General features: G+C 37.7%; 1 protein-coding gene across 2 annotated transcripts in view; it reads left to right on the top strand.

Moving 5' to 3' along the window:
• FRZB (frizzled related protein) overlaps positions 1–15,671 on the top strand; it is a 32,534-nt gene extending 16,863 nt beyond the window's left edge. Inside the window, exons 2-6 of one of the 2 annotated variants that reach the window (XM_006121709.4) lie at positions 441–488; positions 7,502–7,567; positions 9,995–10,199; positions 10,478–10,541; positions 14,280–15,671. In XM_006121709.4, the coding sequence (XP_006121771.2) occupies positions 441–488; positions 7,502–7,567; positions 9,995–10,199; positions 10,478–10,541; positions 14,280–14,390 (494 nt within the window). In that variant the 3' untranslated portion in view covers positions 14,391–15,671. The remainder of the gene's footprint in view (positions 1–440; positions 489–7,501; positions 7,568–9,994; positions 10,200–10,477; positions 10,542–14,279) is intronic. The other variant, XM_075933758.2, reaches the window with a different exon arrangement.
• The last annotated feature ends 2,315 nt before the right edge of the window (positions 15,672–17,986 follow it).

Genomic DNA, 17,986 nt, shown 5'->3' with positions numbered 1-17,986 from the left:
GTTGGTTGGTTTTTTGTCATGGAAGAAATTAAAGCTGAATTATCCTCCAGCAACTAATCGAGCAGAAAAGCAGTATAAGTGCATGTCAGAATTTCCCCCAGCTCATGTCTGAATTGACACCTATTTCCACTCTTGTTTAGATTCTCCTACTCTGTTCACTGACACCAATGGGAAAGTGAAGCTTCCACTGGGAGCAGTAAATATAGAGTCTGCTTCAGCACGTAATATTAAGTGCCTGCTAAAGACAAAATTCAGACCGACTTCAATAGAAACAGGAGAAGGCTGTAAAATATTGCAACCTCTTTTTCATTAATAGGGTATTAATTTTTTTCTAATATTTAGTGTATTAAAATTTAAGTAACTTTTAATGTGGCTGTGTTGAAATAATCCAGTATTAAAAATACTAACATTTCTTTACATATTTTACGAATCCATGCCAGATTTCCCTATGGATTCTAATAATGGCAACTGTAGAGGCTCCGGCAACGGTGAGTACATTTTCATATATAACTGTTTAATAAATTATCTTATTTCAATTTTTTTAACATTTAGATAAGACCAGTGTTTAATGATGCATAGATTGTGCAATGTTGTCTCAATTTTTTGTATGGAATATATTTGCTATGAGAGTTACATATTCGATAATAAATTCATGGAGGGTGAAAGTTGGATGTAGATGGTGGGCAAGACTCTCTGCACACATGTGACTTTTACTTTTGGTACTTTTATAGGGTCTCATTCTGCTGTTTTTATCCAGGTAAAACTTCCTTCATTTCAAAGGACTTCACTGATTTCAGGGGAGGTCTTGGTTATGTTAGGATTGAGCCTTTATGGTATTTTCTACTTTGACAGTATCAGTCCATACTATAGAAATAGGATTTGGTTTGCTGTGCAAATTCTGCAACTAAGAAAGTTATCTTCATTCCAATCATTTTTTCACACAAGCTGGAAATTCAGTGTGCGAGGAACATTTGTAAGTTGGAATTATTGGCCTGAACAGGTGAATCACATATTATGTTACAGCATGCTAAGGCTACATTTCTCTTAACATTTTGGCACGGAACAGAAAAATCAACAGTACCACATATGTTAAACCCAGTGTATATTATTCAGAATGCATATCCCTAGTGAATCAGATTCCTTACAAATTATCTGATGCTTCTTTGTATGATGTAGAGTCCAATTCACTACAGTGTCGAGTTTTATGTTGGCACTCCTCCATTAATTTATTGGCGTGAAGCAATAGTGAATTGGGCCAAGTGTCTACAGCGCTCTGTCTTTTCAGTCCTTTAAACTGTAAAGCAAAGTGAAAGAATTTTCTTGTATAGTATATTTTTCTACTTGCAGTAGTCACAAGTACATGGAAATCAAACTAGGTGATCATGAAGGTCCCTTCTGACCTTAAAATCTCTGAGTCTGTTAGTTGTAAGGAAAACAGGAAATGAAGCTGGAAAAGTATTGTGGCCCATTTAACTTTTTAATGTTTTTCTTTGCTTCAGAAATGTCTGGAGTTTTAGCAAAGTTCTAAAAATAAGTTGTTGCTGTTCTTGTTGTTGTAAAGCATCTTATTTTTTTGATTGGTTCATTTAAATAAAATGGGGTTAATTTTAAGTGGGCTTCATTAAGAAAGGAAAGGAAATTTGTTTTATTTTATTTTACAAGTACATTATAAATTGCTGCAAATAATATTCGTGTGTAATTTTCTTATGTTAAGTTTAATTAAATCTACCAGCAATGAACGTTTGACATCACTCTGAAGGTTAGATGAGGTGTTCATAATGGTCTCTTCTGGCCTAAAAACCTGTGGGTGAAATACTGACCCCCCACTGAAGTTGAGAGAAACTCCCACTGACTTCAATAGGATCAGGATTTCACACTGTGAATCCATGAATTTTCATTCCACTGAGCCTCTCATTGTTTTGTTTTTGTGTCATGACTGCTTTAATGCCTTCAAGTTGACCACTATTCTTAGGTAATGCAAGGAAAAAAGAAAACTGAATTGCCCCATATGAATAGATATATTATGAAAAAACTGCCTGAGAATTAGCTCCTGGATTCTATTAGCATTTTTGCCAATAACTTGTTATTGGGCGCTGCTCAGATCACATTGACAAAAAGGTTCAGACTTGGGCACCTCAAGTTAGGCTTCTAAATCCTCATTTTACTAAGAGGTGCTAAATAACCACATCCTTCAGTGATAATCAGGCTGATTTAAGCATTCTGCATCTGGATTTAAGTGAATAAATGCAGGTGCCCAGATGTAAGAAATCTACTGTGAGCCAAGCAAAAATGGTCTTTGCAGAGTCCAAATGCCATTCTGTGCTTCACATTATGTTCTTTTAAGAGTAATTGCTATGTATGCTAGTTGTCTCTCACTGATTTGCATACTAGATAAGCTCATTTTATAAGATTTTTTTTGTTTTAAATAATGAGTCTTGTAAACTCATTGTGGGATCTGAGAGTCAAGCTATCTACTTTCCTTGTCATATTGTACCATCAATAATAACATATTTTGCTGGCCAAAAACTCTTCAGTGCCAATCCCATTGTCTTCATTGTAGTCATTTCCATTTAACTGCTTGGACTTTAAACAGTTTTATTGTGATGAGACAAGAAGAAATAGAGTCCAGCTTAAATTATTTTAGTTGTGTTGGCTCTGTTAGACTAACGGGAGTGAAAAGCAGTAAAAATACCTATTACTAAAGAAAGCAGATGTGATTCTGAATACACACAAGGAGCAACTCTGATGAATAAGATGTATATTTTTACAGACGCTTTTTTAGCGTAGAATCACGTTGTACTCAATATAGTATATTTTTTTCAGTTGACAAATGCAATCTAATCCTACCAGAAAAGAGTATTATTTTTTAATATTTTCTTTGTTTAGATATTCAGTAAAGCATCTTTTGTCTTTTCGCCATTGTAAATAGACTCTTTGTAAGTGGTAAGACAATAAAGTTTTTGAAAATCAGGACTGGACATTCTCTATGATTTCTAAAGGATATTGCAAATAGTTATGCGTATTGTTGCCTGTGAGTAATGTCAGCGTGTTAAATCTACTCAAAGCAACTCTTCTTATCCCTGGCAAAGTCAATTGGCAAAATCTTGCCTCCAAGTCTGCCTATAAATAATTTTTTCCTTTCTTGGCTAGAAACTACATTCTTGTCTATTTCATATGATGCTCTTAAAGTTCCTTAGAAGTTTCTCCAGGTTTTGTATTATTTCAGTGAAGCATTTGCCAGCATTGAATACTTGTATTGATCAGTAAAAAAACCAGCTTTTATGGGAGCAACATACTTTATATATTATACTATGTATTTGTAGAGGGACATTTTCAAAGGCACAAATAGCTCAATGGCCCCTAACTCCCACTGATTTTTTTCTTAAAGATTGAAAGTTTCATTGCATTCCTAATGGAAAAACTTAAAAAAAAAAAACCCAGTATTGCAGCATCTTTACGACTAACAAAACATGTAGATTGTATCATGAGCTTTTGTGGGCACAACCCAGTTCTTCAGATGAATGCTGAGAAGTGGGTTATGCTTACAAAAGCTAATGATACTATCTACACGTTTTGTTAGTCTTTAAGGTGCTGCTAGGCTCTTTGTTGTTTTTTAAGGTTTTCTAGTTATAGACTAACTTGACTACTCCCAGAAGCTTTTATTCCTAATGGAGTTAGAGATTTAGCTGCCATTTGGTTTCGAGTGTGTTAGGGGCTGGAGGAAAGGTGGGCAAGGGGCACTGTTAGTAATTACTAAAATATTTTCTTTGAAATAACACAGTTTCTGAGATTATTGGTTTAGGAGTGCTAACCTCTAGGTAACATTGCTATCAATTTCAATCACCTCCTGTTTTGCTAGAGTGGTGGAGTTCTGCAGAGAAAGGGAATTTTAAGGTATTGACACTGTGTGTTGTTAAGGTAGCTCTCCTGGACACAGGTCAGACTTTGTTTGGATTTGAAATGTGAAACTAGCATGAGTAAGGGTTACAGAACAGGCCCCTTTATGAGCACCTGTTTTGAGGCAGTTTACAAAATGAGCCATAATTTGGTGTAAGTGTACATGAATTCCCATGGGCTCAATGAAAGCCAAAAATTACTTCCCTTTTTCTGCCTTTTTATTTTAAAACAGTCACATGCAAAATAGCACTCCTATATATAGATTTTTTTAGGATGTGTTTTGAAATTCAGTAGAAACATTATTTTCTTCCTTTGAAATGTTCTTTTTTTTCCCTGTACACACTGTTTTCTGTTTTTCACTATAAGGATACATTTAAGCCAAAGTAAATGATAAACTGAGAGCTCAGTAAATAACACAATAGCCTGCTAGTTTTTTCAAAGCACAGAAGCCTTTGCTGGAAAATACAAGTTCAGTTTTTGAAACTCTTCTTTTCAGTTTGTATTGAAATATCTGAAATGGGCATGGTTGTTTTAGATCTTCGGTTTATATAAATCAGCTGTGTTGGGTTTTACTGTTTTAATATTGAAGAATCTATACACAATTTGGGAGGCACCTGGTTTCTGTTTCCAAGGCACCTGGTTTCTGTTTCCAATTTTACTAGTAATCTGCTCTGACTTATGTGCTACTTCAGCTAGAATGGCAAAACAGATCACTAACAGGATATGCCTATTTCTAGAACATGGTATTTCCACTAAGAGTACTGGTGCAGTTGTTGCTTTGTAGGATGTTCTTTATGAACTTCTGAATAGAAGTAGAATATTTTGTGTGCTTAGCAAACATAATGGGGGAGATTCTCTACTGGGCACAGGAGAGCTGGGAGAGGCCGGACAGGGCATGTGGGAGGGTGGGTAGGGCCGGCCTACAACATTTTGGCACCTGAGGCAGGGAGCTCAAATGACGCCCCCTCTTTTGGGCCAAAACTTTGAAAGGTCTCAATTCTGCCTTCTTCCTGTTCTACTCCTCTCATGATACTGCAGAGAGAATACATATGCACCAGCAGCAGACACAATTTTCTACACTCTGGGTCCTAGTGGTGCCCCCCCCCACACAGACACACATTCTGGCACCTGAGGCGGCCACCTCAATTCGCCTCATGGTAAGGCCAGCCCTGGGGGTAGGGGGGCAATTCATACCCATCAGGGTGCTGGCTCTGAGTGTGACTCTGAACATTATTGTAAATTTGGTCAGGATGGTGAATTTCTTGTCCTTACCCCAGCAAATGTCCACAGCAATCAGCTGCTCCGCTTTACCATATGTCCATAACTTCCATTACATACAAAATAATGAAGCAGCTTGATTTTTTTTTCCTGCAAAAATGGTCAGTAATTAACACTTCAGATAGCAACATTATGAGTACAGGCTCCAGACTGAGTTAGCAACCGATTTGAAATGAATGACATGTACCCACCTGAATTGTTGTTTCTAGCTGTTGGCAAACTCAGGCAGACACCGCTGCATTGGTTAAAACTTGGAATTACCTATGCATCCAAAAGGCATTATTATCTTCACCTTGATCATGAAAGGTTAGATTCTAGAGCACATTTTTTTTTGGCAAATTCATAAAGAAAGGCAATTATGTGGCACATATTCATTATGGTACACAGAATTCTGTATATTCTCTATGTGCTGAATCATTTCTTCCTCTGTGCTAGTTATCTAGAGAGGGGAGTGATTACAAAGACCCCTTCCTCAGGGTTCTTGCAAAATACCAGAGCCAGAGCAAAGCCTCAGAGGCGCGGGACCCCTCCGCCTCCCCGGCTTTGCTCCAGGTGTCCCTGGTCTGCTGGAGAGGGTCCCCAGCAGACCAGGGGCACCCGGAGAAGCTTTTCTCGCCCCGGAGGTCGAGGTGGCGGGACCGCTGCGCTCTGGGCGGTCCCGCTGCCTGCGAGCTCCGGGGCGAGAAAGCCCCGTTCGTAAGTGCGGATCCGATGTAAGTCGGATCCGCGTAACTCGGGGACTGCCTGTATTTGTTATAGTCAGAACTCCACAATTATATTTAATACACGTTACAAATACTAATTTACTTTCCAAAGCCATCCCTTATTCTTTCCCAGAATGGAGTAGAAACTTAGGAACTACTCTCATTAAAGTCAGTTCAAAAACTCTTATTAGATATCTTGACCTTTCAGCAAGATTGGTAGATCAGAAGACTTACTCTTCCCTTGTGAAGGCTCCCTGGATATCTTTTGGGCCTCATATCACATGCCTACAGAACCAACCTTCTCAAGATTGAAACCAGAAGCATTCCAAGCTGGTAGGAAGTCACTTGACGCTAAGGCTATGTCTACATAACAGCGTTATTTTGGAATAACTAATGTTATTCCAAAATAACATAGTCTGCATCTACACTACAAGCAGTTATTTTGAGATAATGTCAAGATGGAGGACTTCTTATTCTGACTCTTGTAACCTTCATGGTCTGAGGAGTAAGGGAAGTCGGAGGAAGAGTGCTCTTTGTCAGACTTCCTGCTATGTAGACAGCACCAAAAGCCGAAATAAGCTATGTTGACTTAAGCTACGCAACTGACATAGCTCAACTTCTGTAGCTTATTTTGGCATTAGCCCTGCTGTGTAGCTCTCAGTTATCTCACATTTCTTAATGCTGTGCCTGGTTCTGAGACTAAAATCCAGGTAGCCTTGAGGCTTAAATGGATTAAGTCCCTAACAAATGTGCTGGCCATGCCTATGCTTTCACACTCATCCTCTTCTATAGATCTGCCATAGGGAGTCTACAGCCTGCCCTGTTTTGCTTGTACAGTTATTCTGGGTTACACACAGTATAACTGAAAGCAGAATTTGGTCTGTGATTGATAGGAAATGCAGTTTCTGCAAAATATTTCATTTTTCTGTTGGGAAAATCAAAATGAAATTTCTTAATTTGAGTTAGTTTGTTGAACTAGCTGAAAGGAATTAAACATTAAACTGCATTTCCCTATTTTGGTGCATTGCCTCATGGGAGCTGTAGTGCCTGCCCCCATTCTCCCCTATAGCTCCCTTGCCAGACAACATCTCCCATGATACAATACAGTCTTCCCTCTGATCAGCTGAATGGTGAATCATGGAAGATCAGGGAAGCCAGGCCCATAAGGAGAATGTGGCCATCAGACTCCTGAACTACAGTTCCCATGAGGCAATATGCTGCAATAGGAAAATACTTTATAAAATTGAACAGGTTCAAAACAAAACATTCTGACATTTCCTCCTCCTCCTCCCCCATTTGTTGTCCTAAGTGGTGGTATTTCAACTATTTAGATTTGTGATGAAAACAAATGTTGAAGTATCAGAATTTCCTGCAGGTCAGAAATTTGATTTTCTTTTGGCTCCACTCTAATCTTTTTGTAAGTAGCCTTAAACCTACCTGATGTTCTGTTTCACTATCTTTTTGTGCAGAGGAGACTAATAATACCTTAAGTTTTTACTAGAACCTGGATATACATATAATTATTGCCATCTGATTTTTTTTTAAGACACATTGGGGAGGATGGCAGAGTTTGCCATTGAATCAATGCCTTGTTCTAAAGCAAACGTTTTCTGTGTTTTCAGAGCGTTGCAGATGCAAACCTATTAAAGCTACCCAGAAGACGTATCTTCGGAACAATTATAACTATGGTAAGGACAACTGCATGGCTACGTATTAAACCTTTCAGGTTTTCAGAAAACTAAAGTTATTGATAGACAGGAAAAAGTTCCACTACAATGAGGCATGTCCTAAGTTCCCACTCATTTGTATTATACTAGGAAAGCTCTGATTTATTGCATTGAGCAACTTTTAGCAGCAACTATAAAAAAGACAACATGAAGTAAAAAACTTGATTCACTCATGGAAGGATGAGGCAAGGCTGGATTAATATTTTATTATATTTGTTGCTTTTGAGATAAAAAATGTTCTGTGAATAATTTTTTTTAAAACAATATTTAAGCATTAACATACATTCCCAGGATGCATCATGGCATAATGCTGCTGTGTTTCATTGTAAATTCTAGTCAGGTATGTGATGTGCCACTTTATTGGCTCCAGGAGAATACTAAATGTTTATGTATTGAAAAGTGTTTTGAGTCTTAAATGTGTCTGGAGTGTTTGATCTCTCTATCTCTATCTGATTTCTAGCTCAAATTCACTTAGGTTACAAATAAAAAGTTTTATTAACTGTCATTCCTGCAAATTTCAATCTGAGATCTGACATTGAAGTTAGTTTTTTTTCCTTCTTCTGCATCATGGCCAGTAGTGAGGCTCCTGCAGGCTAAGCTATGTGGTCAGTACCCCATGGTGTCGAGCGTATGTCCTGAGCTGTCCGAATTTCCCTATTCTTTGAACATCCCCGGGTCATTTCTGTAGCCTTTATTCAAGCATGTCTTTCTTACACAAATAAACCTGATGAAGTCACCAAGATTTCTTGCATAAGTAAGGATTGCATATAGGAGTCAGAAATGCAGAATTGGGCAGTTGGGGTCTTAACTTGTTGACCTGTGATCTCTTACTCATCTGAGTAGCCAATATGAGTTTCACTGAAGTCGTGATATAGGGTTTACATGACCAGGCCATCGGTTTAAACAATAGAATGGTTTTCATTATGTTTTAAGTATATATGTATACAAATAGTATCCAGTAAGTCTGCAATAAAATTAATTATACTAAATGATATTAATGAACTTTTATAGTCAGTGAAAAGCAACAGGATTATGAGTTTCTGCCTCATTTAGCTGTTTTATATATGGTAGTGGGAGGTGTATTTGGGCAGTGTTTGTGGTGTGAATATTGTGCAGTGTATACTGCACCTGCCTGTGGCAGGGATTTAGTAAGCGATGGCATGTGACAGCTATAGCATGGAAGCTGTTTTGGGGAGAATGAAGATGGGTTACCACAGGCTCTCTTTATAGTGTTTTATGCCATTCCTCTCTTTCTTTAGAATTTAACAACCTCTGGAAACACATTATTAGAAGGAATGCCAAAGTGAAGTAGTCTTTTGTAGTAAAGTCTTAAGATATTTTAAGAAAGTGGATTTGTTTGGATAAAATTTTTCCTCTGGCGTTACGTAACACCTGTGCGCTGTTGAACAGTGGTGTTTAACTTAGCTGCAGTGCATGCTGAGCATGTCTGTGGGTGGAAAACCTATGTGAAAGAGAGGGAGGAGTGGGAATTGGTTAATGGATTTACATTACATCTCTTCTATGATGTCTTTTTTTTAAGATTAAGAATCTGAGGAATTTAGAAGTAAATGAAGGAAGATTCTAGTATTTGAAAACAACGCAAGATGTAGTATTCTTTGAGGATGGCCTCTGGATTTGCATGTGGTGCCAGCTTTTTGGTCACAATGAGAGACCTGAAAAACTGCTGCCCTTGGAAGGCAACTTTCCCCTACTATGCAGTTCATGGGAGAATGATAGGCTCAAAGCAGAAACAATTAGACAGGTCATCAGGTCAAGATCAGGAGCATTGGAGTTCATGGAAAACAGAGCAGATTGGTGCTGGGTCACTGGAGGAAGAAGCGAAAAGGAAAGGCCTTGACACCCAATAGAGATAATGATACACTAAAGCTTTCAAGTATAATCTCAATTTTGTGAAAGGCTGTGGATGACAAATTAAGAGTCTGCACTGGCCCTAGATAAGAAAGAAGTTGCTGTAGCATAAGATGAATGAACCAGCAGGAAACAGCATGAAGTACGAATTATACATTTAAAAGACAGAGGGGATAAAAGAAGGAGGCTAAAAGAAAAAGTCTAAAAAAATCACAGAGAAAGTAAGGTGAAAGGCCCTTTGCCAAATTACTCCCCGCATAGTGCTATTAGATAGATTGTGCTTACTCACTTTTGCTATTAGATAGATGAGCTACCTGAAATGTATAGGTTACTTTTTGAAGAAGAGGAAGTGAATAAATTGGGAGAGAGAGGCATTTGAGGGCAAAATCTAGATGGAGTTCAGTTGAGCTTTTGATAAAGAAGCACACAAAAGACTAATCCACCAGGTCACAACAGATGGCATGGAGATGACCTACATTATTTGCTGCTGCTAAACTGCACTTTGTTACTTTTCCCCAGTCATTCGAGCTAAAGTGAAGGAGGTGAAGACTAAATGTCACGATGTTACCGCAGTAGTTGAAGTAAAGGAGATACTAAAATCTTCCCTGGTGAATATTCCTAAGGACACTGTTAACCTTTACACAAACTCTGGCTGTCTGTGCCCCCCGCTCAATGCCAATGAAGAATACATTATAATGGGCTATGAAGATGAGGAACGCTCCAGGTAATTTATTGATTAATGTTCTTTAAAGAATTACTTTCTCTGTTCTAATTGTCCACTCATGAGACCTCATTTTGAAGCCATCATTGTTCCCTCTGAAGAAAACTGGGCAGGTTTTTATTCAGAACTCACGAGCCATACCCTTGAATTATCTGGACTTGCCGCTGCTGAATGCTGTGAAGTTCTCCCTTTAAGCAGATCTTGTTAGTGCTGTGTATATTGCTGTGTACAGTGTACACATGTCTTGATAACAAAATAACTGGCTTATCTGAAATGTATAGGTTGCTCTTGGTAGAAGGCTCCATAGCTGAGAAATGGAAGGATCGTCTTGGTAAAAAAGTAAAGGTAAGAAAATGTTTCATGACCTTTGTAATGCTTGACACCGGAAACAATGATCGTATCTCACCTTTAAGAAAAGAGAGAAAATATGTGAGGCCCAATTCTGTAGCCATTAAAATTAATGGATCAAATTTTGATTCCATTACACAAGGGTAAATCCGGATAACATAATTGGAATTAATGGAGTTACTCTAGATTTGTACAAGTACAGCAGTGATTGAAACCTGAATTGTTGATTTAAATCAGCAGGAGCATGATTTAGATCTACAGCCAAATTCTGCTTTTAGATGCATACATGCAACTCTTACTTGGTTCAGTGGGAACCGTCTACACACAGCTAAGGGTAGAACATGGTGTTACAAACCTTATTCTTATCTCATTTACAGACTCGTGCATCTCAAATTTTAACATTTAAATATAGTTCTCATCTAAAATACAGTTCTCATCTAGATTGGTCTCTCTCCTAGCTGTAGGTCTTCTCTAAGGAAACATTCAACAAATGTGAGGTTGGAAAAAAACATGGGAGGAATACAAGTGTGCGAGTTCATATCTGAAAGAAAATAGAGAAATAGGGAGAAACTGAAGTGGACACAAAAATGACATATGTTTCACCATAATATCTTGTAATTCTTGTGATTGGGTAAGCTAGGCATCCACACAATCTTTGAGTCCTAAGCTTTATCACATGTAGGTGGCACCTGTTAGACCATAAAGGGTTTTAGTGACTTTGGTAGCATTACAAAGAATATCAGTTTACATGGAAAGCATTTCTCCAACATGTTGATTTGACATAAATGAGATTCCCTAGATCTTTTTTGCATGTGTGCGTCTCTCACTTTCTCTTTATTTGTTTCACATTTTAGTGATTGTTGCAGGGAAAATCCTATTTTCGGTAACAAATTCTGCATCTAGCTGACATCCATATTTCTTTTATAAGCCTGGGTGACCCATTTTAAATTCTTATCCTATCTGTTGGATCCTCCTCAGCTCCAGTGCCACAGATCATGTGATAACTGTTCTCTGGTACCACTTTATTCTGGTTGTCTGATTCTAGAGGTGTAACTTTCAGTTAATGACTACTGCTTGTTCCCTTATGCTGACTATGCTGTAGTATCGCTTGACTGATTTTCTGTTCTGGGTTCCTAAAAAGGCCCACAGGTAGATTTACTTATGCATTTAAATAAAAAAGAAAAGTAGGACACCTTTCTGCTTGTCATTGTATCGTGGTGTCTGCCAATTCATTTTCATGATGTTAATTATGATCTCTTAGGCAGACAGAAATTCTTGTGCTATCAGGTTCTTAGAAACACGAACACATACATACAAATTGTAGTTTAGAAACCCCTAAGAACTGGAAAAGATCCTTATTCTTTTTTTTCTAATAAAACCAGCAAATGAGAACCCTGCAAATAAATTATGTATGTCAGTAACTTTGTCCTTAGGCTGTAAAGCACAAGCATGACTTTGAATTCGATGAAGATAGTTTCATGAATAAACTTAAGCATAGGCTATTAAAATCTAATGTGCTTTATACAGTGGTGATTGATTGCTACTAGGGTTGTCGGTTAATCGCAGTTAACTCAAAGGTAATCGTGATTATTTGCAGTTTTAATTGCACTGTTCAACAATAGAATGTCAATTGAAATGTATTAAATATTTTGGATGTTTTTCTGTATTTTCAACTGTAGCACAGAATACAGTGCTCACTTTACATTATTTTTGTAACAAATATTTGAACTGTGAATGTGTTAAAGAAATAATATTTTTAAATATATCTAATACAAATACGGTAGTGTGATCTCTTTATTGTGAAAGTGCAACTTACAAATGTAGATTGTTACAGAATTACACTCAAAAACAAAACAATATAAAACAGTAGAGCTTATAAGTTCACTCAATCCTATTTCTTGTTCAGTTAGTTGCTCAGACAAACCAGTTTGGTTACATATGCAGGAGATAATGTTGCTCACTTCTTATTTACAGTGTCACCTGAAATTGAGAACAGGCATTTCCATGACACTTTATAGCCATCATTGCAAGGTATTTTATGTGCCAGATATGCTAAACATTTGGTATGCCCTTCGTGATTTGGCCACCATCCCAGAGGACATGTTTCTATGCTGATGATGCCCATTAAAAAATGTGTTAATTAAATTTGTAACTCTGCTCCTTGGGGAAGAATTGTATATCTACTCCTCTGTGTTTTAACCACACTGTTTCATATATTTCATGTAGTAGCACTCTCAGATCACCATATTAATTTTAAGAACACTTTCACTGCAGATTTAACAAAACACAAAAGAAGGTAACAATGTGAGATTTATAAAGATAGCTACAGCACTTGACCCAAAATTTAAGAATCTGAAGTGCCTCCCAAAATCTGAGGGACAAGGCATGGAACATGCTTTCAGTTGTCTTAAAAGAGCAACACTCTGATGTTGAAACTACAGAACCTGAACCACCACAAAAGGAAAAAATCAACCTTCTGCTGGTAGCATCTGACTCAGATGATGAAAATGAACAAGAATTAGGCTGCACTTCTTTCAGTTGCTATTGAGCAGAACCTGTCATCATCATGTACACATGTTCTCTGGAATGGTGATTTAAGTGTGAAGGGACATACACATCTTAAGTGCATCTGGCACATAAATATTTTGCAACATTGGCTACAGAAATGAGATTATTTATTAGTTTTCACTTTCAGGTGACATTGTAAACAAGAAGTGGGCAGCATTATTTCCTGCAAATGTAAACAAACTGTTTGTCTGAGTGGACAAGAAGTAGGACTGAGTGGACTTGTAAGCTCTAAAGTTTTACATTGTTTTATTTTTGAATACAGGTTTTTTTTCATAATTCTACATTTGTAAATTCAACTTTCATGATAAAGATTACGAGTACTTCAGTGCAATGGGAGAGCTGAAAAATACTACTTTTGTTATTTGCAGTGCAAATATTTGTAATAAAAATAAAGTGTGCCCTGTACACTTCATATTCTGTGGTGTAATTGCAATATAAAATATTTTAAAGGGTAGAAAACATCCAAAAATATTTGAATATATATGAATTAACTTTTAAAATCATTCAATTTTTGTAAAATAACTTTGTTAAAATCTGTGTCTTGGCCATAATCTATCCTGACATTCATAACTTAGGTCTGTGTGTAATGTTACTCATCCCCTCTGTAAATAACATGCTATGCATTTTAAGACATGATCCTTTGAGGTGCTGAGTAGTTGAGATGCCACACAGAGCCCTTCTAAAGTAAACAGACCTAGGGGTTTGTACAAATCAATTTGCAGAATCTTTGCCTTAGTAAGTAGATTTAAAATGGCACATCCCTGTCAAAAACAATTAAAGAAATAAGGTTTTAAGACGTATTGTCACTAGACCATGAAAGCATGAACTTGCTTTACCCTGCAATTTGTCGAGTTGATACTGTAATATTATGTAGGTACACATTTTAGGTAGCCACATTCCTGTCACCATGTTGTGCATTCTGGGGCAGAACTCTGTAAATCACATGCATTCACATTCTTTTATAAAGTCTTGGGCATTTTCTCTTTGGGAGGGGGGGAGCAATAATATTTTTTTAATAAATATTGCATTGCAGCATTTCAGTGCAATTTGTGAACTAGCTCTGTAAAAATGTCTGAATTTAGGATATTTTAAAAACATACAGATTTTTAGTTTTGTTAAATGTTTTCCTTCCATTATTTATTAGTTTTGTTTGCTTAAATTGTACAGCGCTGGGATCAGAAACTCCGTCATCCTGGAAAAGGCAAAAATGAACCTGGACAAAGTGATTCTGCCCAAAAGTCTGGCAAAAACAGTAATCCACGACAAACACGCAATTAAATATGAAAAGCTATGTAAAAATTCATGGACTATATATTAAGACTTGCATTGTTGGAGCAGCAAGGGACAAATTGCACTATTGCACGTTATATTCTATTGTTTACTACAAAATCATGTTGTAGCTAATTAGTTATTATTCCTCCTGTTTTCTGCCTTTTTTTAGGGTGGGGATGTAAACCCTGAAAAAATTATACATTTTTATCTCAGTAATAGCTGCAGAAAACTGCCCTTATGAGATGAAAAAGAGAGGAGGGCACGTTTACTGAAGTTAACAGACATGTTAGTTGTTTTATCAGTGGGGCCAGGTTGCCTAGAGAAAGCCTTACAGCACAGGAATGAAACCAGGACCTTACAAAAAAAAAGTGACTTTAACCCAGCTTCCCTGTTCCTGACCCCTTTTCTTACATGCTTGATCATGATTGCAGCAACTATATTTTTAATGTATAAGTTTTATTCTGAAATATAATGGCCATATATACACAAGTTAAGAATTATATGCACTTCTTGAAAAACAGTGAAGTAAAAAAAAATTAGGTTTAGCAGCAGAAAAGTGGTAAGGAAAATTTTGACTGGCTGAAAATCAGTTTAAATACTTTCTAACAACAACAACAAAAATACCTAATCAGCATTAAGGAAGGGGCTTGTGTTAAAGGATGCGTTCTAATCAGCACAAGCCTTCAATTTGCATAGTCTTAAATAAACCACTGTGTAAATTATTTTAAGTCTAACTTTCATCTTTCACAACAAAAACACTTCTTCTCAAATGCTTTAATCCTTGTGGGAAACATGATATAGTTCTGTTAACTCACAACATAATTTACAATATACTAACTCTCATAATGGCAGTTCCTTTCCCTCTTCCCCCTTCCAAATCGTAGGAGTAGACTGACTTACCAGGCCTGCTTCTCAGTATAGGTCTGCACTTTATCATTTTAAATGTATGTTGTTGTTCTTATTTCTGTGCCTACATAAACAGCAGTGTTTAATGCTCAGTAAAATATGTTTAATAAAAGAATTATAGTTATCAACAAAGACCTTATCCTGACTTTTGCACCAAATGCATATTTCTATTGCCAGTGATTTATTGTTGTCCACAGTGTATGCCAGCACAAAAAAATCCCCTTCATTTTCTTCCTTCGATAGAATTGTTTCACGGCGTCAGTGCCAACAATTTGAAATGATAGTTTTTTTAAAAATATGATGTAAGTAGAATACCAAGCTTCTGAGATATGGTGTACAGAAAATAAAATACTTATGATGCAAACTGTTACTGCGTTTTCAGTTGGAAGTACTGAATTTCTTTTCCCAGGACACCCATATATCTTGGGATTGCTGTTGACACAGGAGTCCACAGGAAACAACACTAATTCTTAGGTAGTTCAGAACAAACATTTCTGATTTTAAATGCAAATAAAGCAGTGAAGAGAGAACACATTTAATAAAAGTTCATAATATTAATTTAACATTTTCATTGGTCAAGCTGAGAACTCTGTTATGCTAGAGACTGAACAGAGACACGGTTTTATGTTCTTTAAACACTGCAGATGGGAACTGGATGGCACAGGAGATTAGCAATGGGATGCCAGTAGAGCTGGGCAGGAAACAGTTGTGCCTTCCCTTGAATATTTGGTGAAAATTGGGAGAAAGTTGAAATCTCACAATATCTATGAGATGGGAAATCACTTCAGTTTGGATCAATTGAAATGTTTTAATTAGTGGGTATTTTTCAATGGAAATACTCAGAGTTTTTGTGTTGAAGTGCCAGATTTGAATACTATTAGAGTTGGTTGAAAAATGCCTCACCTCCCCACGCAAATTTTGGGCTACGTCTCTACTGCAGCCTTCTTCCACAAAAGCTTATGCAAATGAAGCGCAGAGTAGAATATCGCCGTGCTTCGTTTGCATAATTAATTAGCAGCCGTTTTTGTGCAAGAGGCTTTTGTGCAAAATGGAGCTGTGCAGACAGCTCTTTTTTGTTCAAAAAACCCTCTTGTGCAAGAGCTGCTCTTCATCATTTTTTCAGGAAGAATGGTTCTTGCGCAAAAGAGGGGTTTTGTGCAAAAAGGAGCCATCTACACAGCTCCTTTTTGCACAAAAGCCCCTTGCGCAAAAACGGCTGCTAATTAATTATGCAAATGAAGCACTGTGATAGTCTACTCCCCGCGTCATTTGCATAAGCTTTTGCGGAAGAAGGCTGCAGTCTAGACGTAGCCTTAGGCTACGTCTACACTGGCAGCTTCTTGCGCAATAACTCTTATGGAAGAGTTCTTCTGCAAAAACTCTTCCAGATGAGAGCGTCTACACTGGCATGTGCTTTTGCACAAGAGCATCCACGCCAGTGTAGATGCTCTCTTGCGCAAGAAAGCTCTGATGGCCATTTTAACCATAGGGCTTTCTTGTGCAAGAAATTCATGTTGCCTGTCTACACTGGCCTCTTGCGCAAGAACAGTGGCACAAAAGGGCTTATTCCTGAGCAGGAGCGTCAGAGTTCTGGCGGAAGAAGCCCCAATTTGATACATTAGAACGTCAGTATACTCGCGCAAGAACACGCGGCCAGTGTAGACAGGCAGCAAGTTTTTGCGCAAGAGCGACTGCTTTTGCGCAAGATCCCGCCAGTGTAGTCACAGTCTTAGAGTTTAGGTGGAAATCTGAATACCAAAACATTTCTGCTGAAAACCAAAATATTTCCATTTGGAACTGCCATGCTGGTGCCTCTTGGGAGTTGCTATTTGGGAGCTTGATGCTTCCTTTCTCGTGTATAGCTTAAGTTTTCTGACTGGTTGAATACAGGAAAATTAAGGCCAGCCCATAGAAGAATAGGGAGACAAGAGACAACCGAAGTACAGCTCCCAGGAGGCACTATGGCAGCATTTCCAAATCAAAATATTTTGGTTTTCAGGCATTTGTGTTTTCAATGAAACAGGTACATTTTCTCATCAAAGCAGGCACTTTTAATAAAAACAAAATCTTTAGTCAAAAGAGTTTAGAAGGAAAATGTTAAACCAGCCCTGCAGTGGTTGTTCAGTGGACTTCATGGAATGAGCTTAGACGTGTGTGATGACTTCTTACATCTGGCATAGAAATCCCTACACCCTGCCTCTCTGTCCTCAGAATTCCCTTGCCACAGAAAAAGCGGCAGTTTGGGTTGCTTAGTCTCTTCCCAGCCCTTTACATGCCTCCTCTTGCCCTCACCACCCCAAAAGTGCCTCTTTCAAAAGTAGTAAGTCTGGAAGGGACTATGATCCATCTAGTCCCATGCACTGAGGCAGAATTATGTTGTCTAGACTATGTGATAGGGGACATTCGCTTCTTGTGAGTGCCTCCTGTCAACTTGGTGAGATGCTGCATATTTTCTTGGGGCATCCCTTGTAGATTGTCAGCCTCATTAGGTCGATTTTCAGTGGCTCAGCCCTCTGGCCACATCACAGGCTAGTCGTTCTCAACTATATAACCCTGGGGATACTCAGAGGTCTTGCAAGGGGAGCATCAACTCATCTAGATATTTGCCTAGTTTTATAACTGGCTATATAAAGAACAAACTAAAATGTCTAGACATGACTTGTTTATATTGTTCTGTATACTACACACCAGTGGTT

This window comes from Pelodiscus sinensis, chromosome 7 (genome assembly GCF_052426305.1).
Source record: "Pelodiscus sinensis isolate ZL-2025 chromosome 7, ASM5242630v1, whole genome shotgun sequence".
In the NCBI taxonomy this organism is placed as follows: Eukaryota; Metazoa; Chordata; order Testudines; family Trionychidae; genus Pelodiscus; species Pelodiscus sinensis.
Note: the sequence above shows the minus strand (reverse complement) of the source record. Positions and strands in the feature narration are given on the sequence as shown.